Source organism: Corvus hawaiiensis, chromosome 7, assembly GCF_020740725.1.
Source record: "Corvus hawaiiensis isolate bCorHaw1 chromosome 7, bCorHaw1.pri.cur, whole genome shotgun sequence".
NCBI classification, from domain to species: domain Eukaryota; kingdom Metazoa; phylum Chordata; class Aves; order Passeriformes; family Corvidae; genus Corvus; species Corvus hawaiiensis.
In genome coordinates this window covers 35666971-35689922 of record NC_063219.1, presented here as the reverse complement: position 1 = coordinate 35689922, position 22952 = coordinate 35666971, and the positions used below count along the sequence as shown (strand labels likewise).

Below are 22952 nucleotides of genomic sequence, written 5' to 3'. Positions count from 1 at the left end.
ATATAATTTCAGATATTTGATATTTTTGAGACATTATTATTTTCTGTAGGAAACCCACAGAGGGGAAAAAGTTCCTTGTATGATGTAATATTGAGCATCATTACTCTTCCTACTTCCTCTGTTTTAATTCTGCCATATTTACTGATTCTAAAAAAATGGTATAAATTACCCTTATCACACAAATTCTCTAAATGAAGAGCTTACAGTGCTGACACATATCTGGCTTTGATGATGTGTTATTAAAAAAGTATTAATAGTTGGGTAACAGCTGATTCTTTTCTTTGCTGCACAGTAAAGTTTCCCTGCCCTCCAACGAGGCCATACAGATGTAGAAACAACAGGGTTTGTCTGCGGCCTGAGCAGATTTGCAATGAGGTCGATGACTGTGGGGATAACTCGGATGAAGATCACTGTGGTAGGTGATATTACCTTTCAAGGCATTCAGATCAGAGCAAACACCTTGAAGGCAAACTTTGTTACAGAGATCTGCTTGTCCTTCAGTAAAGCTTAACTGGAGGTCAGTAGGTCAGAATTTGAAACCAAAAGAAAGTAAGCTTGAAATAATTTCCAGTGGCTTAATGCTTTGTGGTCATTCCTATTTGTGTGTGTCTAAAATAATCTGAGAATCTTGAATACTGATTTATTTTTCTCTTATTAATCTGTAATTATGTAGATAAAATCACATATAGAGCCAGACCATGTAAGAAAGATGAGTTTGCTTGCAATGACAAGAAATGCATTCCCATGGAGCTGCAGTGTGATTGGTTTGATGACTGTGGAGATGGCTCCGATGAGCAAGACTGCAAAATAAGTGAGTTGGGCTGGCAAGATTTGTTTTCTTGATTGTAGCAGAACAGAAACAATTAACTGAGATATTCATCTGAGCAAAACCTATTGAACAATCCAGAACTCAGTTTAATGTAGTTCATTCTTTTAGTTAGAAATGGATGGAATTCTGTACCACTAGAGCAAGGCAAATCTTATAGCAATTCAAGTTGTGGAGGTTTTTTGGAGTAGTTACGAGTTCTTTACAAAATTTAAGTACAAGTTGATTGTATTTTGTATCATATTTGCAGCAAGAAAAATTTTAGTATTAAATTGGTGTGAAACATAGTATCTCAGTTAAATACTGTCATTACATGAAATGTAATAGATTAAATTATGCAGATGTAGATAAACACTGTGAAGTCATTAATTTGTTAAAAATTTACCTGATACTCTTTAAACAGAAAGATAAATTTGTTGTTTGCTGTTGTTACTTTAGGTCTCATTTTAACACTTTAAACAAATCTATCAGGGATTTTTTAGACATTTTATTTATGTTTAGGTGTCTCTGAATATACATGTGAAGATAATGTGAATCCTTGTGGAGATGATGCATTTTGTAATCAAACAAAATCATCCCTTTTGTGTCAGTGTAAACCTGGATTTCAAAGAAACAGGAGGAACAGACAATGTGAAGGTACAGATATTTTCCATCTTCCCTTGTTGTAAAGTATTAAAAGTCAACCATGTAGTCAGTTTTCTATGCTAGAGAAGGAGATACAGATCATGGTTTTGTTTGTTTGGGGTTGTTTGGGTTTTTTTTTCCACAGAGTAAAAGCTGTTTCGTTGCTGTGGGATTAAGAAATCAACAGGATTTACAAGATGTAGATTCATACATTTTACCTGGAGAGGTTATCAAAAATTTAACATTAGTTGTGAATGTCAAAAGGTTCAAGTCAGGCTGTTAAATAATTTAAGGAGTAAATGGATTTTTTAAAGTCTAGTAGATTATTTAACATTGCTGTTGAGGCTGGCATATGAGAGTATTTTGAGATGCTTAAAATAATGAAGATGCATAACACAAAACTGAAATCAAAGTAAACTGAAAGATGTAGTCTTAATAGATATGATGCCATACTGGTGAGCAGGAAAACACAGCTGTTACAATGAAAAGGTTGATGGGAAAGATAAGTTAAATCTGCCTTCCCAAAGAATGGGTTGTGAATTCATTTTCTTACTGGTGAGCAGTAATTGACAGAAGTTCAGGTCACTTCCATGGGACTATCAAAGTGAATATAGCCTTCATTTTTTGGCTCTTAAGAAAAAAGTGTAAAGAGGAGCTTTTCCAATAAGGATAATGATGTAGTTTTGGCTGTAGCAGAGGAAGGTATGTTAGACATAACTGTGGCACATGTTTTCATTTTCAAAGCTGCTTTCAAGTTCTAGAGAAGAGAGGTTGACAAATGATAGAGAACTAAAATAAAAAATTATCTGAGATATGTTGATTGCAGTGGAAATAACATCAGTGATTAATGTGAAGGGTTTCCTTTTGTTGTTGCAAGATCCAGCACTGCTTGTGAGTTGACTTTGTTCATCTCCTTTGTTCCATGATTTTATGAACATGTTAAATAATTGTGTATTAAACTGCAGGTATACAAATTACAATTGTTTTCTTCATAGATATCAATGAGTGCATGGTATTTGGTGCCTGCTCCCAACACTGCCATAATTTAAAGGGCTCTTACAGATGTGCGTGTGAGAAAAATTACAAGGAAAGGAATAACAGTTGCATAGCAAAAGGTAAGGCTGTAAAAATCAAAGTAGACAGTACTGTCATTTGTTATCTACATTGTCCACATTTTTTGGAAGGAAATTTGCCATGGGAAGTCCATATTAATGAGTCATTAGTATTTCACACATAACATGGACTCTCTCAGGGTCTTTCATCATTGCCTGTTACTAAAGAAATCAGATTATGACATGGGAACAAACAGGGTTACTAATTGAAGATAATGGTTTGTTATTATAGGAACACAGACACAATTCTGAGGGCTTATAATTTAAAAATCTGGGAATCATTATCCTAAATCTGAATTTTTCACAAGCTTCATTTTCATTGTAATACAGTTCATGCTTCCCTCTTTCCTTCATTGATATTTACTTTAACCAAACTCCTCTTTGTTCTTGCATTTATCAGGAGGAAGGGAACAAATGTTTGGTATTTCATACTCACAAGGAGTAAATGTGTTGGACAGACATTTTAAGTTGATTCTCTATGGGTAAATGTGATATGAATGGGGGAAAAAAATAATTTGAATACATTCTGAAGTATCCAGCAGATTTTAAACTTTCTCAAAACACAATGAATTGATGTCAGAGAGCATTTTCTTATGAATAATATACTTCACATCTGGATCAAGATGGTATCTGGCTATCTGAAATGAGGAGATGTAAGGCACAACTGCACGGGTCCTGTTGCAGTCAATTTCCAAACTTCACTGCCTTCACTAAAGATAAAACAATTCCACTTCTATTTTCCAGTTGAGAAATTTAAAAATCTTTATTGACAGCTCTGTGTTCCTTTAATATATACATGTAGGACCCTCTAAAGACAGCATGCATATAAAAATATGGGATTCATATGGGCTTAATGCATAATACCCTGTATTTTTTGGATACCACTTAAAAATGTTCAAATTCTTATATTGCATACTCCTTAAAATATAGTCCTGGGTGTCACACTGTGACCTTGAAGAGCACTGAGGTTGATATGTTGATATCAGAGCATCAAAAATTGCATTTATTGCCCAGAGTGTGGGTGTTTTTGCAATCTTCAACAGCCAGAAAATTTAACATAAGAAATGATATCAGCTAAACACCAAGAAGCTACTTGAGTTAAACTCACTGATTTTGCATTAGTTGACATTTACCTTATTTTTGTTTCATTATAATAATCCCTAGGCTCTGAAGATCAAGTTCTCTATGTTGCTAATGACACTGACATCCTGGGTTTTGCATATCCGTTCAACTACAGTGATGCTCATCAGCAAATATCACATATTGAACACAATTCAAGGATAACTGGAATGGATGCATATTTTCAAGGGGATATGATTGTTTGGAGCACTCAGTTTAATCCAGGAGGGATTTTCTACAGAAAACTTCACGACAGAGAGAGAAGGCAGAGTAACAGTGGCTTGATAGTAAGTGATCAAAATCAAAGATTAAATCACACAAATTCCATTCAGTTTATTTTGCTGTTCTGACTGTAATAGCATGTGCTGATTTAGTAAACTAAAATGTCTGTCTGAGAATGATTTTATTTCACTGATATATATGGTTACTAAAGCCTTTCTGTTCAAGACTGACAGATTTGGTAGAGTCTCCAAGACAACACAATTGCAGGATTTAAAAAACTTTCCTACAGAGAAATAATCACTATATTAGAAGCTTGGAAAGTCTGTATACCATCAAGATTTTTTTATTTCAAGAGAGGAAAGGGAAGAATGTAATATCTATGTAAGAAGAAAGCCATGAATTTCAAATCCTTGGAAGACAGAAAATGCTGATAGGCTAAACACAAGCTTAATTTCTACAGTGATCATATAGACAATAATATTGGCAAAGTTATGATGTATATTTAAACATTAGAACAATTATTATTTCTGCCTGTATTTGTTGAACTGCATAGTGTCTTATTTTGAATACACATAAATGTAAGTTTGGACTTCACAACAGAAATGTGAATTTTTATAAGCTTCGGTAATTTCAAATGGTCTTTACTTGAAAATAAAATAAATGCAGGTTGTTACTCATTTTACCTAAAATATTTCTACAAAATTCTCTGGGATGTGATAGTACTGAACTCAAGATAACAATGTGGTCAAGGCTGTAAATTTAGATTTTGGGTTTTTTACTCTTTATTGAGTTTGATAGCAGAGTAGAATTTTTAGTTTTTTCTTGCCCAGTAGTAAATCCAGTTAGAAAAAACACCTGTCTGGCTGTTTCATGTTTCCTTAAATTTAGGAGAGGTAACAGTGATGACCTTCCATCCTGTGACTGCTTTTTTACACCCAGCTGAATAAACAGGAGTAGCAGCAGTAGCCCAATCTTTCATCTATAATTCATACGCGTCTGAAGCCACTACTGAGTATCTTCCATCCAAGGATATTTCTTCTCCAAATGAATTACATTCCTGACCTTTGACACCAGCAGGGCAAAAAGCCTCAGGATGGACCCTGAAGATACCTTGAGTCTGTTATGGCATCTTTATGAGTGGTTAAAAACCAATACTTCCACCTGCCCAGCAGAAGGGTTTGGATTTTGTTGAGAGAAAGTGAATGTAAAGTAGATCTGAAGTACAAAATAATTCCTAGAATTTCTAGTAGGTCGGCTCTGTCATCTGAGATTTGCAGAAGGATACTCATATTGAAGATGTGGAATAATTCTACTGTGGTGTTTTTCTCATTTAAATGTGGTGTGTATTTGTGCTTAAAAAATCCTGATACACAGGATTTTCTCTTAGATCATTATTAGAAAGTAATGAACTTGTAAAGCCTTGTGAAATTAAAGTGTTGTAATAACAGGTGGTGCTGTTGTTTGTTTATTTGCATTCTATTTTGGGGTAATGTGTAGATGCATTCTGCAATAAGAGCAGTCTGCTGACCCACAGCCTCTCTGACGGGTCTTTCTTACAGGTCTGTAAAACTCAGCATGAGCTTCCTTCAGACTTCTTCATAGTCCAGGGGTTGAAATTTTCACAGCTGATGTGTCATTGTCTCCCTGTTTATACTAATAGAGATAAAATAGTCTTAGAACTATTTTCCTAACGCACTGAAATATTTTTTGGTTTTCATATCTTTTTCACTGTTATCTGAGAATACTTTTTAGTCACTTCCTTTTCGATTCAAAGATATTGAAAAAATGATGGTTTTCTTTATACCCATGTTCCCCTGTCTCCTCAGTGCAGGTAGGTCCTTGTGACAATTCTTGATCCAAGCCCGACAAAGCTTTTTTACAAATCTGAATGTGGAAAATGCACACACTGTATTTGAATATATCTTGGACACTTCTCATTTATATTTGTGATACATTTGCTTCTTATTGTGCTTAACTAGTCAGTTATTTTCCCAGTATTATCTCATTAATATTCAAATATTGTTGCCTTATTTGCCGGTGATCATTAGGTTAATTGGTTTTATAGTGTTGCTTTAATATTGTCACTGAAATTTGGTTTTAAAAAGCTTGAGAATTTCTTAATTTTAACCCAAGTTTTTTTTAATGGATAAGTTTCCAAAGGTTACATTATAACTTTTGTATCTAGACTTTGATATGTAAATCAGAACAGTAAACTTGAACAAAGTCACCTGCATTTTCAGGTAATTACATTAATGCAAAAATCCATCTCAACTGAAATTGCTCCATGGAATTAGCATATCAAGAGCCTTCCTCAGAGAATAGTGTTAAGTAGCTCTCCTATTTTTCACAGAAAAGGGGTTTAAGACTGGTACAAATTCAAGCATTAAAGGAAATAGTAAATATCAACTCTTCAGAGTTTATTGACAGATGCAGAAGAGGATTTCATCCCAATCGAGTTCAGACAGTCAGAGTGAATTGGTGATGACTGGAGCAGCTGTTTGCTGCCTAATCCTTGGAGAGACACAGGGAAGTTATCTGAGGTGAATCTCAACACAGAGCAACCCCACGCTTCAGCGCGAGTGCTTTATTTTATGGACGAGGGCAAAAAGATGAACATGAAAATAATGATACCATCTAATAGGAAGAAAAGCATAGGTTTTGTGGTGTATCCAGTGGGAGTATTGGCAGCCTGCTCCAGCCCTAGTGTTCTGAGAACTTCACAGGGACCCTTCAGCACTCTTGGGACACATCCACTCGTGTTGTCCTAACACTTGCCCCAGGGTCCAGTGGAATGCAGTGTGTCCTGTGAATGCAAACTATTTCCAGACCATTTTCTCTAAATAGCATGGGTTTCTGGTTTTCCTTAGAGCTACAGCTCTGTCTGGATGAAGTTTATGTACTTAGGAGACTTTCTGGAATCAGCTGGTTGAGATTTATAAATGATCCTACACTCTGTAATACAAATGGTGGTTTGGTGAACCACTGCACCCATTGGGATGCTCATCTGTCAAGGAAAATGTTGTGTTTCAGTGGGCAAAAGTCTAAAAGTTTTGTTGTTTCTCATTTCTTTTTACTGTTCTATTAATATAACATTAGATAATGTATTATTTTTTAATGAAGATATTTTAAGTAAAATAAAACATTCTTTTACTTTGTTCCATAGCAATTCCATACCCAAATTATCTGCAAAATAAATAAGATAAAATATTGCTTCATATGTGCTTATGATACAAACTAGAGTTGTCATCTACTTTGGGGACTTAAAATTTTTCTGTAATCTACCATTATATGAAAATGGTTGCCAGATCCAAGCTGTTACTGCAGTTTCTTTTTTTGGCTGGTTGGCTGGTTTGGGGGTTGATTTTTTTGTTGGTTTTTTGTTTTTCGGTTTCTTGTTATTAATTCTTTACCTTGAGAACAGAATTTACAAAAGACAGCAGTTCTGATCAAAGGTCATTGAGCTGATGCGTTCTCTAGCTGTGCAGAGACTTCCAAATTGTAAAAGGCAATTAGGTTTCGAACCCCAATTTTTCTAATATGTTGTTGTACATTATATTTAGCATCAAAGTGGGCTAAAATCACTGTAGAAAACATTAGTGTGATTTTCTTCCTGTATTTTCATCCTTATTTTGTATGCAGAATTCTTCTTCAAAATTAGCATAATCCAAATAAGGTATTAGGTAAGAGCTCATTTCCAGCAAGTAATTTTGCTAGACAGTGTGAGAAGATGCATAAGACCTCAGAACTATCACGTAGCTGAAACTTAATGAACACAACTGGAAATTACACAGCCATAGCATCAGCTAGTGGGTTTTTTTTCTCTTTTATAAATCTCTTACACCAGATGGCTCCCTGCCATTTTTTCTCCTTGTCTCCTTCTTCATTTGATCTTTTATATTCCCCCCAGAATTACTGGAATGTCACCTTTCCTGTATGGTTGAGGAGAAGGGGTCAGTGTTCCTCAGCAACCCCATCCTTGTTTCAGACTCTTAAGGATGTCCCTTTTAGGATGTCTCATCTGTATCTAGAACCAGCTTGTTTGCGAGCCATCTCTTATTCTTCTTGGTAACTCCCATCCTGGTCTTTCCAGGCTCTCAAAAAACAGTCTTCTTGTAAACTGTGGGTTTGAACAGTCAAAAAAAATAAAAAAGGTGAGAGGCTTTTCTGGCCATGACAGCTGCTCTCCTTTTAAAAGAGTATTTGGTTCCAGCATTGTAAGCCAGTGCCATTAATCCTTTCACTATCCGAAGAGATCTCCAGGTATGAGAGGTTTCTACACTCAGGTGCCTGAATATTGCCCAGAATTAAAAGGAGTTTAGATTAAAAATACAATCGGTTTTATATGAAAATACCCTTTTTTTTTTTGGTGTCTGGTCCTTTCTGTGAATGTTGCTGAATGAATATAACAAAAACTCTTTGTTATATACAAATGCTACACTTATTGAAAACTAATTTTCTGTTATTTGTGAAAGTATGTGCTGCCACTGTCATCATTGCATACCAAAGAATTATGATACAGTATTTTCTTAAAAAATCAACTGTGACCCTGTTTTTAAAGAAATACTGTTTTGTGGATGCAGTGATTGATTTTGCTGCTTCACTATTCCTCTAAATCGAAAATCAAGGTTCTATATATCTATAAAACATCCCTTCTGTGACATTTTTGCAGAATTAAAAGTTTATGAACAATGAACACTCTAAATTCACCCTCGTGGTCCTATTATTTCACCTAGAGAATGAAATGACCTTTATTTTATGATGAAAATAGTCTACAAATGTCTTGTGGTATTAGGGAACTGTGACACCTGAGGAAAAACAAGTTATTTTAGGATTTTCTTTCCTAGTTTTCAGCTATGTAGCTTAGTAGCATTCCATTGCTTCATTTTTTTAAGGAATACATGTTTTTTGTTCATAATTTAACTTGATGTCATTATAGGTAAATAGGCAAATAATTGTACATGTGTTTAGCTCATGCTGGTCTTGAATTTTTTATGATATGCTGCATTCATGTTAGAGTTGATTAATCCTATTTTACAGGTGCTACTCGTTTCTGCAGGAATGCCAGTAAACTTTAGAGAAACTCATTCATATAGATCTCCTATCTGCAATATCCTTAGGACCATCTCTTAGATCTAGGCCTTAATGATTATGGAAGAACATCATTATGGAGATCCTGCAGTTGATAAATTTAATGTTATAATCATCTAAGCCTCTTTTACATGTGAAGCTGAATATTCAGGAATACAGAGTGAATTTTCTGCAGTTTTCTAATTGCAGTGATTTTCTTTATCCTTGGCAGCTGTGCCTCAGGATGGGCTCTCCTGCTGTTTTCACTGAGGCCTTTGGGATGGATCACCATACCATGCTTCTGCATGGAATAAAACAGCTGTCTAATCTTAAAACTTCCTTTTCCTTTGTTTTTGAATTACAGTCCATGAAACTTATTTGCTTCAGTATCAATAGTTCAAGTAGTTGATGCCAAAGTGACTTTTCCCTAATGTGGGTAGCCTTAAACCTGAGAAAACAGATTTGAAGCATTGACTTCTTCTGCATTGCATAGAAGTGTCAGCAGATCCCTTAGAACTGGACTCCTGCAGGTGCAGTTTATGCCTTTCCAGTGCAGTGTTTCTGATGTTTCACTGTAAAAAATTACATGAAAATTACATGAAAAAATTACCCTGTGGCTGTGCAGCTGCTGTGAAAGACCATTTCCACAAACCTGACTGCAACATCTCATCTTTTTAGTGTCCAGAGTTCAAAAGGCCAAGGGGCATTGCTGTGGACTGGGTGGCTGGGAATGTTTACTGGACTGATCACTCCCGAATGCATTGGTTCAGCTACTACACAACTCACTGGACCAGCCTGAGGTACTCCATCAATGTGGGACAGCTGAAGGGACCAAACTGCACCAGGCTCCTCACCAGCATTGCAGGAGAACCATATGCAATTGCTGTAAATCCCAAAAAGGGGTATGTATCCCTCAGCATCGCTCTGGTTTGGTAATTGAGATAAAATTGCAAAATGGAGCAAGGGAAAGAAAATGATGTCTACAAGTGTCTACATTTTTCCAAGTCGTTCATTTAACTTTCCTGCTCAGTTTACCTAAATGCAAACCAAGATCTCCCATCTCTTCCAGGAAGGTTTAAAGGCTCACAGTAATTTAGTGTCAGTGAAGTGTTTTGAGGTTCTGTGTAGGCATTCAGCTTAATTTTGTGTTTAATACTTTCAGGATGATGTACTGGACCGTTATTGGGGACCGGTCTCACATAGAGGAATCATCTATGGATGGTACTCTGAGAAGGATATTGGTTCAAAAGAACCTGCAAAGACCTACAGGTAAACACCTTATTTTTCCCAAACACTTGGTCCTCACTAACTCAGATTTCAGTTTTTCAGTTAAAAAAACTCAAACAAACTGACAAAACACCCAAGAAACTTGCATTTTCCTGTATGTACTGCCTGAAAATACTTCAGTAACATCCTTCTGTGCTATTCTTGCTTTATTTCATGGTAGAAAATAGATGTTTATGGAGTCTTTTAATTTTTTTGTCAGATATTTCACACAGGCCCATGTAGAGGGAATGTAAAGAAAGAGTTCAAACCTTTAATATTTCCTCCCAAATAGGACTTTACTAATATTGCTTGAACTGCTCTTAAATTTATTACCATATATGTCTTTCCTATTTTAAATAAGAGAGAGTGAGAGTTGGAGCATTTGGGCTTGACTTTGTAGGATTTACATAGAAATAACTATCACTGGAGTGTTATATGTATAAAACAAATATAAATACTTTTTTTTATCTCTGATACCGTGCAAGATACATTGAGAGTGCTAGTTATTCACTAATTTGTATTTAAATATTCTCATTAAAATGCTAAGAATAACTTAAAGCTGGAGAGTGGGGACTGCTTCTAAACCATGCCCCTTACAGGTGTCATGCATCACACAGAGCTGACACATTGTGATTGCCTTTTACCAGAAATTATTCTCTTTAGCCATATCCCTGAATATCAGTGTTTCTTTTAAAGAGGGGTTTTTTTAATGGAGTTTTACATGTAAACATATTTCACTGGTCTGTGAGTCAGATTTTCTCCACTTCCTCTCATCTATCTGTAGCTGATTAATTTATGACCTTAAGAGGAGTATTTTTGCGGTTATGTATAATTTCTTTTGATGTATTTTTTCTGGCTTACCTACTTACATAAGTAGGAAGAAAAATACCTTTTCCCATTCTTATTAAAGATGCACTGCAACTTCAAAAGCTCAGAATGAAATTATTTTATGGTTCCAGTATTTTCTTCAGACTGAAGTTTTTGACGTGACCTAAAATGGATATTAACCATTTAATATTCCTCTGTGAAGCACGGACTACTCGATTTAACTATTTAATTATTGCCTAGAGGCTGGGTATTCATAATGCCATCTATCTTTTATTCACTTTTGTTTTCATATATAGATGAATATATATATGTATATGCATATATATATATATCTGCCAGCATTGCTGTTTCAGTCTTGCAGCTGTAATGCAATTAAAATAATCTGATTTTTAATTCTGTAAGACCGCATGTGAAGTATTGGTGATAAAAATGAGAACACAATTACATATGTGTGGAAACAGGATACAAAGACTCCATGAATTCTGAATGCCTTGTTTTTCACACAGGATCACACTGGTGCAATTGGCATATTAGATTTTGGTTGGGAGAACAGGTTAGAGGATTTGATTCTATACTTAATTCCCACCTGGTATTTATATCCCTACCTGCTGAGGAGAACGGGTTAGAAAAGGTGCTGACCTTGGGCAGAGTAAGGTAAAGAAAGCAAAAAACTGTGGTTGCCCCAAGGGGAAGGTTTAAGAGAGAGTTCTTATATTTTATTCTCCTTGGTTTCCAGTCAAGTCTTCTCATTGTCACAATATTTGGTATCCAGAAGAATATGAATGACATAAAGATGCAGTGTTACATAAAAATGTTAATTTTTTTTCAGGTTTTATGTACCTATTTGAACTTTATCTCCTTTGTAGGTCTCGTAGTTGATCAGTTCAGTCAGCGCTTGTTCTGGGCTGATTTTGAGTTATCTGTTATTGGCAGTGTTCTTTTTGATGGGTCCGATTCAGTTGTGTCTGTGAGCACGAAACAAGGTATGGAGAGCCTTGGTATAACATGATTCCTATTTTATTTGATTTGATTCGGCTGAAGTTTACTATTTAGATAAACTATATAAGCAAAAATCAGTGATTATTAAGTAATATTTTGTGGTTTTGTTTGGCAATGCTTCAAAGATTATCTAAACAGGTGTTCTAGATAAAATAGTTCTAGCTTTAGGATAATCTAAGAAAATTACCATAGGGGAACAAAGATTCATTGATATGTGCAGATCTCCAAGTTTAGGTATTATTCAATAACACTGTGGTTAATATTTAGGCTTGGTCTCACTTGGGCTTACATCAGAGCTGCCTGCACTGAGTGGGAGTTTTAGGGGTTATAGAACAGTTGGTCTGAATTGGTTCTGGGAAAAATAATGGCCTTGGCTTCAGGTCAGTGAGTAATCACAGACTTCTGCTAACAGAATGGGAATTAAGAAAGTTCCTTTTGATAAAAAGGGAGATTCTGGTTTCCTAGAGTTGCACGATGGCTTTTTGACAATTGGTTAAGTAAGAAATTTATGAAATTTGAGTAGAAAAGAGAAGGAATACATTTAAAAAAATATTTAAAAGCAGGCTTTTGGGGAGGATTGCTTAGTGGGCAGCTGGTTCTGGAAAATCATCAGGGTGATATTTTATATCTGGTGCTACTGAGTGTTTTAACACAGAATTCACCAGGGTATTCTGGAATATACTTGGAGAAATCTCCCAGAATCCTAATTGGGCAGGACAAGATTTAAAGAATCTTACTTTGGTTTAAAAGCATTTAATTCCACAATGTATCAATATACATGAAGATAACTATCTGAAGAGAGATCACCTTGAGTGTAGGGATCTGACCACAACCTCCTCTAGCACTGGACCAAAGGAAAACTGGGGGAGTTCAGAAATTGCTTTGCAATGAGACTGAAAACTTCTACCCATTGAATTAAACAGGCATAAAATAATTAATTAGAATTCATAGATATTTTCATGAAAATGAAATACTGAGTCCCAAGTATTGATAGCATGAAAGAACAGTAGGAAGAAATAAAGGCTGAAAGATGAAATTAAATAAATACAAGGGAAATTCAAAACCATTTTTAGAGTAAGTGGAGAAAATAGCAGGCACAAAGTATCACAAGGAATGATAAATTCTGTTTCTTTATGGCTTCAGGAAGAGATGCATCTCCAGCAAAGAAGTTTTAGTTAGAAGCCATTGCCTTCTTAGAGGGTAAATGTGAAATTCTCCAGCCAGTTGTACACAGGAAATCCAGTTGGTGGCCTAATAGGCCCTCAGAACTCTTAAAAATGAGGAATTGGTAGAGTTAACAACTTCTTTTCGTTAATTTCCTATAATTATGAATTAAAACAAATGCAGTACAAAAACTAGCATTTCAAATGTGTTAGGAAGAAGCTGAAGAAATGTTTTGCCAGAATAGTTTCTTTGATCTGAAGCAAAATAACCTCTTTCTTCTTGTCACATACATCTAGTTAAAGTGTTGTACCTAGAGTACGACAAGTAGAACAAGTCTGTTCTAATTAGTGAGTTGTTACTATGGGATTTCCCTATTTTATATGATCAGCCAGTTTCTGAGGTTCAGTTGTATGCAAAGCTGATAAAAAGCTTGAGATTTCAGTTGTCTGCAGAATGGGAAGAGTTCCTTTGAGGAAGATTGCTTTTTTAAAGGTAGTTTTTGTGGGGACCAAACAAGGTGTCTGAAAAATAATGTCCTTAGGTGGTAATCACAGAAATGAATTGAAGTTTTTATTAAAACAAAGTTCGTTGTTATTTATATATGAATACGTATTATCCATTTTTATTCAAGGTTTGCTGCATCCACATAGAATTGACATTTTTGAGGATTACATATATGGAGCAGGCCCTAAAAATGGTGCATTTAGAGTGCACAAATTTGGCAGGAGCCTTGTAGAATATCTAAGTGTGGATGTTGATAAAGCAAAAAGTGCCTTGATTTTTCACCGCTACAAACAAATGGACTGTGAGTAAGCATAATTACTTTAAACTCAATATCACCTCTGGGGGGGAAAAAGTAACCAAGTTGTAGAAATATAAACCAGAGCCTGATTGTACAAACTGAAAATAGATTTAGTCATATTTATTTATATAATTTTGATTTAGCTTACTTGATGTGTTTTCACTCATTTGATAGGACGCTTGAGAAATTTGTACACAAATGCCTTTTGCACCTGCACTGTAAATGAGAGATAAAAACAAATTAGAAGAGAGATGAATAAAAATCCCTCTAGCCAGAAGCAGATGAAATTTTTTACTCCATGTTACACATACATTTTTTGGTAATGATACAGATTCTGTGCTTCTGGGGGTCTTGCGCTGCTGTTTGAGGGAGTGTGTTCCCAGAGTTGAGGTTGTTGATATCCTGGAAAGTAGAAGTGTATCAGACTTTTCTCAGCTTTAGAGCATAGTTCTAAATTCTTTAAATAGAAAAATAAAAAGCAATGTTTCTCATATTTTGTCTTTGTAAACAGTGCCTAATCCATGCTTGGACCTGAGGTGTGAATTCATTTGTTTACTCAACCCTTCTGGTGCAACATGTGCTTGTCCAGAAGGAAAATCATTGATGAATGGAACATGCATTGATCAGAGCCTCCTAGGTAGGTATTGCAAGCTGCATGAGAACCAGAAAATAAACAGCTGGTCAGTTTTTGTCATTGCAAAAGGCCAGGCTGGCTGTGAGTCCAGACTTTTGTGATGTTGTTCAATACACACATTACTGAGCTGGAATGGAAAAGAAATGTGAAGAAACAAAATCCCTGATTCAAAAAAAAAATGCCTCCCCTGCTAATATGAAAAAGAAAAATGAGCTTTCAGCTTAACTGACACAAGATGATACTTAAAAGTGAGTGGGTATAAATACTGACCAAAAGAAGTTTGAAAATCTCTGAAGTGTTTTGAATCCCAAATGAAAGATGAGGCATTTAGGAGGAAAAAAACCATTGCAGCAATGCTGGAAAGGCAGTGAGAGCAACATAGCAAATAATGACAACTTTGAAGCAACAGTAAAAGAAAGAAAAAAAAACCTGCAGCATTTTTATCTAAAATTATATCTTCTGGGAACTTCTATAATGACTAATATTGAGACACAGGAAACCAAATTTCATGGGAAAAGAGCCTCTAAGTTCTTGCTGTATTTTAGGGATGGGGAGGGAATCTTTTCCATTGAAGATTATTAAGTACTTTACCTGTCTTCACTCTAATTTAGGCCAAACCTAACGTGGTCAGACTGCTGGAATGATTTTTAATCATTGAATTTTTAAATGTTCTAGAAATCACATAATAACATTTCTTGTGTGCATTATACATATTAGAATGTTTTTCTGATGTTTAATTCCATGCTCAGAAGTGTAAGTGATGGATATTTTGGCAAGATCCTCAGTGCTTAAAGTGCTCAATTTAGCAATTAAATTAATTTACCTGAAATGTCATAATTCCCTGGAGAAAATCTCACCGATCTATACTGCCTAGGCTTTAACTATTGAATTAACAGGACTGTGTTTTAGTGGTTCATGATGTGGTATTAATAAAACTGTCCAACTCTGGACACAAATCAGTCTGAACACCCTCCCTACCCTCCAAGTGTCAGCTCTGTGTCCATCTCAGGTAGATACTTGTCAAAAATTTCTGCTGTTACAGCACGACCTAAAAATTATTTCAAATTACCCATAGTTACTACTTAGGTGTTGAAGAATGGGCAAATAAAAGAAATTTGTTTTTCACTGCTGACTTGTACCAGTTTGAACCCATAATTTCAGTAATGCTCCATTTTTACTAGTAGGCAAGGGATTATGCTGTGGTCATGTTTTCAGGGATGTGTGTTTTTATTAAAGAAAGATCTGAAGAGGTTTTTAAATGACTTGTTATAAATTTTTATGGATAGCCAGAAAATGCCTAGAGAAGCATTTTTAATATATTGATAATTTTCAGTGCTTTCCCACGGCTGCAATATCTGTTACGACTTTTTAAAGGGCTGCTGAATAAGTGTTTCCTAGGTTTTTGTTTACAGTTATATTTCAAGTAATATCTAGTGTGGCTATTTCTTACTTTTTTTTTTTCATGTATGTTATTTTTGTAATAGTAGACTGCAGGTTTTGTAGTATCACAGATTGTAAATTGTGAATTGAAACCAACTTCTGTATCAGAGTACTCTCTAATAATGTTTTTGCACTATTTTGATTTTCCTTTTAAAAAGTGTAAGTGGATGTTAAACGTTTGTCTCTTGCTGACACTCCAGCTTCCAAGGACCAGCAGAAATTTCTGGAAAGATCAGAGTTGACCCCAAGATCAGCATCTTGAACAGGTTTATGATTAAAGGCTGACTGACAGTCCACTTGCCATTAATAGGTCCTTAATAGCCTGCAAACAAAAGAAAAGTCAATTTATAAATCAGCTTATTTTCCTTTAGGAGGTTATACAGTATGGAATAAAAATTAGGAGCTGCAGTTTTCTGATGAAGATCTAGAAAATGTATCTGAGATATTCCAGACCCCACACATCCACCTTGTCTAAAGCTGTTATTCAGAGCATTTTTGGCACAGTTATGGATGTCAGTAACCCAAAACAGAAACTCCTGCCTTACTTGACTGCATGTGTTTTGAAGGGTGACCTAACAATCCCAAGGGAGGTCATACAGCCTTTTGTTGTTGTTGTTGGTCTGCAATAAAATCCTGATTCAAAGTCAGTCAAAATATTCCTATTGATTTTGGCGGTCTTCTGGTTTCTGGAGGTGTTCTGGTTTTATTGAACTTGTACACAGCTGTTTTGGGTCATGTAAGAAGTCTTTTACTTTCAGAAATTAATAGCAATTGTGGATACTGAGAACTAGTAGGGTTGAACTGTACTTTTGGAATAATATATAATTCAAGTTACAATAGAAAACAGTAGTGTATTGAATATTCATAACATTTTTAAATGCCTTTGAGTGGTTTTTGAGTCTTTTTAAATGTAGTAAGGAAACTAGTGATAGATTTCCATGACTTGGCAGAGCCAAAATGGGACAGCCATCTCTAATTCAATTTCTTCTTGGTGTGCCTACCATAAAGGTTGGTGACTGCAAGGTAATCTAAGTCTTGCTCTGTTCCTTGTGCTGTATCCCAAAAACTGACTCAGATTCTTATTCATTGGATTGTTCTGTTTCTTCCCTTTTTCTTTTTTTTTTTGTTTAAATTCAGAAGAAAATTAGCTGAGTCCTAAAATTCTGCATACTGTTACTCTTGGCTTGGTCCGTTGTGTTGATTTTTCTTCATAAATCCTACGTGAGGAATTTTAAATATTGACTCCTCAGTGGCTTTCAGTAGGACGGAAACCAGTTTGCCTCAGACAGCTGTTTCACCAGCACCTCAAGCAGCTGAGGAGAAACAGCTTCAGGGTTTGATTTGGAGTTTTCAAGATGGAATTATTACAACATATGGGTGTGTTGGATCATTCAGAATGTTTTTTGTAACAAAATGAAAGCAAGTTCCAGTTTATCCTTAGATCAGCTTCCATCTCGTTTCTCCCTGGATGATTGTGACTGACAGATCAGAGTTCTTTTGGGGTTTATTTGTTGACTAAAATAGGCTGGACTTGTTCAGTTTAGAAGCTACCCTTTAGTTTTCCAATGGGCAGAGTACCACCTCATTTTCCTAAAAGACACCCCTGGACTTGCATCCATTAGATTTCTTGTATCTAATGGTCTGTAGCACAATGAAGCTAAAAGTGTACCTAGAGGATGAAAATGGAGAGCCTTGCACTGGCGGAAGGCATTGTGTCCCACAGCTGAACGAGCAGGAGTAATGAACACTTCCAAGAGTTCCCTCTTCTGGAGCATCACGTTTATCACTTTCCTCTTAAGAGGGGAATATTTCTGCTCTTCTGGTTGAGTGGAAAGCCTGAGGAAAAATTGCAAAGGCTCGGAACTGATGTTGCTTCTGAACAGAGATGAAACGTTTAATTTATCATGTTGCTTCCCTCAGCACATTTCTGTGGGGACTTGCCCACTGCATGCAGAGATTGCAGGCAGAGAACGTGCTTTGGCTGGGGATGGAGAAGTTCATCCCTACGTGGCTTCTTTTTCAGCCCCAAAGTCTGCCTCAAGGAGGAAGAGCTGCAACAGTTTGGTCCATGCTATCTTCTTGGGGCTGGTCCTGCTTTCAGCTTTCTTAGAGATCGAAAAAACAAGGGTCACACAGAAATCTGCTTCTGGTTTGAAAAAACAAAAAATCTGTTTACCTCATTTCTTCTGTATTTACAAAGGGGTTTTGGTGTTGGGATTGGTGTTTCCCAGTACAGAAGAAGATGGGTGTCAGTTAGATTTTCTCACTGTGGATCCTTTCCTTACCATTCTCTTCCTTTTAAAATTGTAAAGAAAATGGATTTTTTAAGAGGGGGAAAAAAAAGTGAAGGAAAAAGAGTAGCATCTGTCTTACAGCCTTCAGACAAAATTTGGGGAGAACAACTTGTTCCGATACTTCTCAGCATATGGAAAATTGGCAGGTAGCAAGACTCTCATCTGAGGGAAGATTTTATAGAACCTTACCTCAACATTAGAACTCTGCTCTCTGTCTTTATTAGGTGCATTCAGCTCAGTAAAGGATGAGCTACACCTTTGTCCGAGCGAGAGCCAAGAGCAAATATCTTTCTGCCCCATGAGATCAGAATTTCCCACTGTGGGGAGGGAAACTGTTCCTGTCCCAACGAATGTAGGTCCTGAACCTTGTGCTCTATGACATCATCAACCCATTTAACTTGTCTAGTCCAGAAATTGGGTGATACTTCAAAAGGGGAGAAAATAGCCAAAAGATGCATTTTCCTCGAGAAAGACCAGGGTTGTTATAGAAATGCCAATAAAAGATGTGTGTCTTGTGTAAGTGGGGGAGAGGAATGGGATATCAAAAAGTGAACAAGTGAAAGAAAAAAATACCAGTAGAGTTCACAAAGCTTTGATATGCTGTTTTATCAGTGTTTCTTCTTTGTAAGATTTTCCTTTCCAGTAAAAGGAAGGAGTCAAAGATGAAGCTGATAAGCCCAAGTCTATTAATGTTTGTGTCAAAAAGTTTTAGTGGAAAGAAAAACGTAAGAGAAATGGCAAACCAAAATTATTTGATTATATATTAAAGGTGTTAAGATTGAAATGGGCAAATCAAGGCAGAAGAAGACTAAATATCCAGATTAGGAGAGAATATATAAAATTACATCATCTGTAATCCTTTCTTTCATGTTAGAGAGATTCAGTAGCTAGACTAGGGGTAGGATAACAAGTGTAATGATTTACCTCTGTCATTTCAAAAGTGAAAAGAGCAGCTGAGAGGACTTTAAGTCCAAGTTCAGCAAGCTCAGAACAGCACTGAACACTGGAGTTAGAAAATTTTCTGCCTTTGTTTTATTAACAACTTTGTTCCAAGGGTGGGTACTTGGTAGACCTGTTCCCACTTCTTCTTTCCAAGGTACTTATTCAGTAATTCCAATTAACTGTATTCAGCTTTTCATACTAAGTCTTCTGTATTTTTCTTCTGTATTCCTTTTCTTCCTGTCTTCTCCTATGGGACCATTGTGCTTGTGTCTCCCACACAAAGACAGGCATGTCATCCCCTTTTGTACTAAGTTGATGTGATTTGTAATTTGTTTCTTGTATTTACCTCCAGACAACCAAGTAGCAGCATTAAACCCCCTATATTGTTTAGTCTAATAGAATATTTTAATACTCTCTTATCCATTGCATCTTTTGAGCCTCTTTCTTAGTTTATTGAAAGTCTAAAATTTCTGTATTACCATTTCTCTCTTTCACATTAGAGCTGTATTGAAATTCTTGAATTTAAAGTGTTTCATAGAGAGCAAAATCAGTAGTAATCTCCACATTTTTTTCCCAAATTTTATATCTTAATTCTATGGACTTGTTCTAAAAGAGAAATAGAACATGTTTTTAATGCACCATCAGAAAGGTTCATAAAAATGAGCAGTTGTCTGTACTTCAGTGTTATTTATTCTGTTTTTGCCAAGTTCTGCTCCATAAACTCATGACTAATGATAAGTAAAACAGATAAGATAAGCAAAACAAAAATAGACCTTCTCTCCAATAAGACATGCTACATTATCCATTCAAACAACTTCTGTAATGAGTAACTGAAGAACGGTTCATGGAACATCAAAGGATTTAATGAACCACCCAAATAAATAAAACACTGAAGCATCCTCAAACTCCCAAATACAAAGTAGCTTTCTTACAGCAATTGTATATATCCAGGGTGGACACCAAAAAATTAAGTGCAAGCAGGATTTCATATTTTTGTTGTGAAACTCATGAACTAAGAAGTTGCCAGTCAGTCCACCATGGTAACTTTAAGATTTACTGCCTAGTGGAAGCTTAATTTTGGAAAGGTAAATTACCTGAAAGATTGCAGTTTCCAGAAGTTTTGTTTAAATGGGTTTGATCCCAGCTTATGTGTCTGCACCATCTCAGCACTGCTGTGGAAGGAGGCAGCAGACCCTGCTGAGGCAAGGTGCACACAGGCAGGAGAGAGAGACTTAGGTGCATCCAAAGAAAGGGCTCTGCACAAACACAGTTGTGTTCCTGGGTTTTACAGAGTCTGAGAGAACTCTTTAGATAGAGGACATCCAGCATTCCTAAATTCTGCACTTGCAACATAATGTATTCCTTTAAATCTCAAAGGAGTTGCTGTGGCTGAGTCACACCAGTCAATGTTAGACCTCAACCAGTAAGGGACAAATGGGAACCTTGTCCCTTATATGACTTTGTTTCATGAATTGACTAAAGCAGATGAATTCAGCAAAACTCCTGCAGCTGGTGGATGTATTACTGAGGAGTTCTCAGTACTTGTGGCATCCCTCTTGTTTAAAGCCATGCAGGGCTCAAATGCTGGATTAGTTAGGAAGCAGTCTGGCTTCACAGGATTGTTTTGCTGTGTGAGAAATGAAAAGTCTCATTGCTGAAGGCATGATTTGAGCTGGAAAGGTGCTTTTCTGCTTCTTTAGGATTACACTTACTTGGATGTTTGAGCATTGTATGTGTGCTCATCTATAATTAATTTGTTGTTGTTATCATTGAGTGATTTTATACTTTGCTGATTGAAATAGAGGTTTACTTTTCGAAGTGTTTCCTAGAGAGACACAACTCTAAGTACTAAAGAGCTTTACATAAAGACTGAATCTGGCCTGATCAGAGTTTTTGTCCCCTCATACCTCAACACTAAGAGGGTGGCTCTGCTGCCATAAGAAGAGTGCAGAGCAGCAGCAGCTTCCTTTCTCAGGGATTTTACAGTCTGAACAGAAAAAAAGGAATAATCAGAAAATATGACTTAGGAGCAATGGGTTTGTATGCAAATACCAATTTTTGAAGAGGATTTTGAAGGCTAAATGATTTCCTTTTAAATATTTTGGACAGGGCTTAGTTAAGAAGGCTGTTAGCAGAGAGAGTGGAAGAGAGATCCAAAAAAGCTAATAAAAAGGGCTGAGGTCACCAGAAAATGACTGTGAAGTTTTGTGAGGTCTCGCAGATGAAACCAACATTCAATTTTCCAATTCTCAAACTAGAAATTACGGTTTCAGACAAATTCATACTATTATTACTGACTTAGATCCTAGGGAGGTCAACTTCCCTGTGCCATGCAAGGGCTCCCACCAACTCAACAGCTCCTGGCAGCCTTTCCAGGGCTTATGGTCTCCTAAGTTTGTGGGGTTTTTTCTGTCACTGTGGAAACAGAAGGGGTAGTTTACTTCCTCCATTTTGAAAAGCAGTATTTTCCCCCCACTGACAGAGATCTGTGGCTGTGTTTAAGAGGCAAGGTTCTGTTTTGCCACTTCCATGAGACTGGGATTGTTTAAGCGCTCTGTGTGTGTGCTCCTGCTGCAGATGACAGCTGTAAATTAACCTGTGAGAATGGAGGGAAGTGCATCATAAATGAGAAGGGGGATCCCCGATGCCACTGCTGGCCAAGCTACTCTGGTGAAAGATGTGAAACCAATCATTGCTACAACTACTGCCAGAATGGAGGAACCTGTGGGGCCTCACTCCTTGGTAAGTATTTCTGCACAGCTCTATCTTGCTGTTATACCTGCATTAAATGTTGAAATTTGTTCCTTGTTTGTGGTATTTTTTCTCTTTGTTATTTGTTTTGTCTGTACTTAAACAATGTGCAAAAGTAGCAGCATACTCCATACACATATTCTTTGTAGTCAATAGGGCTTTTCATTCACTTACCTTGGTGTTTCAGCACAAATAAACTGTATACCAGAAAAGGGAGAATGTAAGTAGATACTCAGTGTAAAGACTCACATGTTGAAGTGTAGCAGAATTTTAAAGCAAAATGTCCAGTCAAGCTATGTCTGCAACAAGTCCATACATCTTGTTCTCTTAATTTAAATCAATTCACCCCCTAAATTTATATGTGCATACACAGAGATATTTGCTTAAATCCTTGACCTCAATCCTTTACCTTTGTCTTACTGGAGTTCGCAAAGTAGGAATTTTACTCATCTAATTCTCAGGAAGACTTTGTTGATGAGAACTGAGATCCTTCATTTTCTTGGAGGAATTTGAAATTATATTTCTTAGGTTCAGGGAGGATCACCCTGTTAAAAAGCAGGAATTTGACAGCTGATCTTTGTCCCTAACACATTTTTGTATCTTGTATAATGTTTGGGCTAGAGAGGAAAAGTGTGAAAAGAAGTACTCTAAAATGTAGCAATTCTGTGAGAAAGGAAAAGTAGAATTCTATGTTCTGCTTCAAGGGATAGTTAAATATTTGATTCAAAATACAAACGCTGGAGAAGAGTTTGCTGTCTCCTTCTCAGAAGCTTCCACCTGCTTAAGATGCTGTGAATTGTTTTCTCCTGTGTGATGAAGTGGCCAACACCCTGATGTGTGAAAGAAAAGTCCAGGCACCTGA

At 36.3% G+C, this 22952-nt stretch overlaps 1 protein-coding gene across 1 annotated transcript in view; it reads left to right on the top strand.

Moving 5' to 3' along the window:
• The window catches only part of LRP1B (LDL receptor related protein 1B), a 640387-nt gene that overhangs the window by 582503 nt on the left and 34932 nt on the right, over positions 1 to 22952 (top strand). The window contains exons 72-82 of the mRNA XM_048309308.1: positions 293 to 415; positions 674 to 811; positions 1328 to 1462; positions 2446 to 2565; positions 3727 to 3968; positions 9649 to 9872; positions 10133 to 10239; positions 11931 to 12047; positions 13859 to 14032; positions 14541 to 14666; positions 21917 to 22081. Of these exons, the coding sequence (XP_048165265.1) occupies positions 293 to 415; positions 674 to 811; positions 1328 to 1462; positions 2446 to 2565; positions 3727 to 3968; positions 9649 to 9872; positions 10133 to 10239; positions 11931 to 12047; positions 13859 to 14032; positions 14541 to 14666; positions 21917 to 22081 (1671 nt within the window). The remainder of the gene's footprint in view (positions 1 to 292; positions 416 to 673; positions 812 to 1327; positions 1463 to 2445; positions 2566 to 3726; positions 3969 to 9648; positions 9873 to 10132; positions 10240 to 11930; positions 12048 to 13858; positions 14033 to 14540; positions 14667 to 21916; positions 22082 to 22952) is intronic.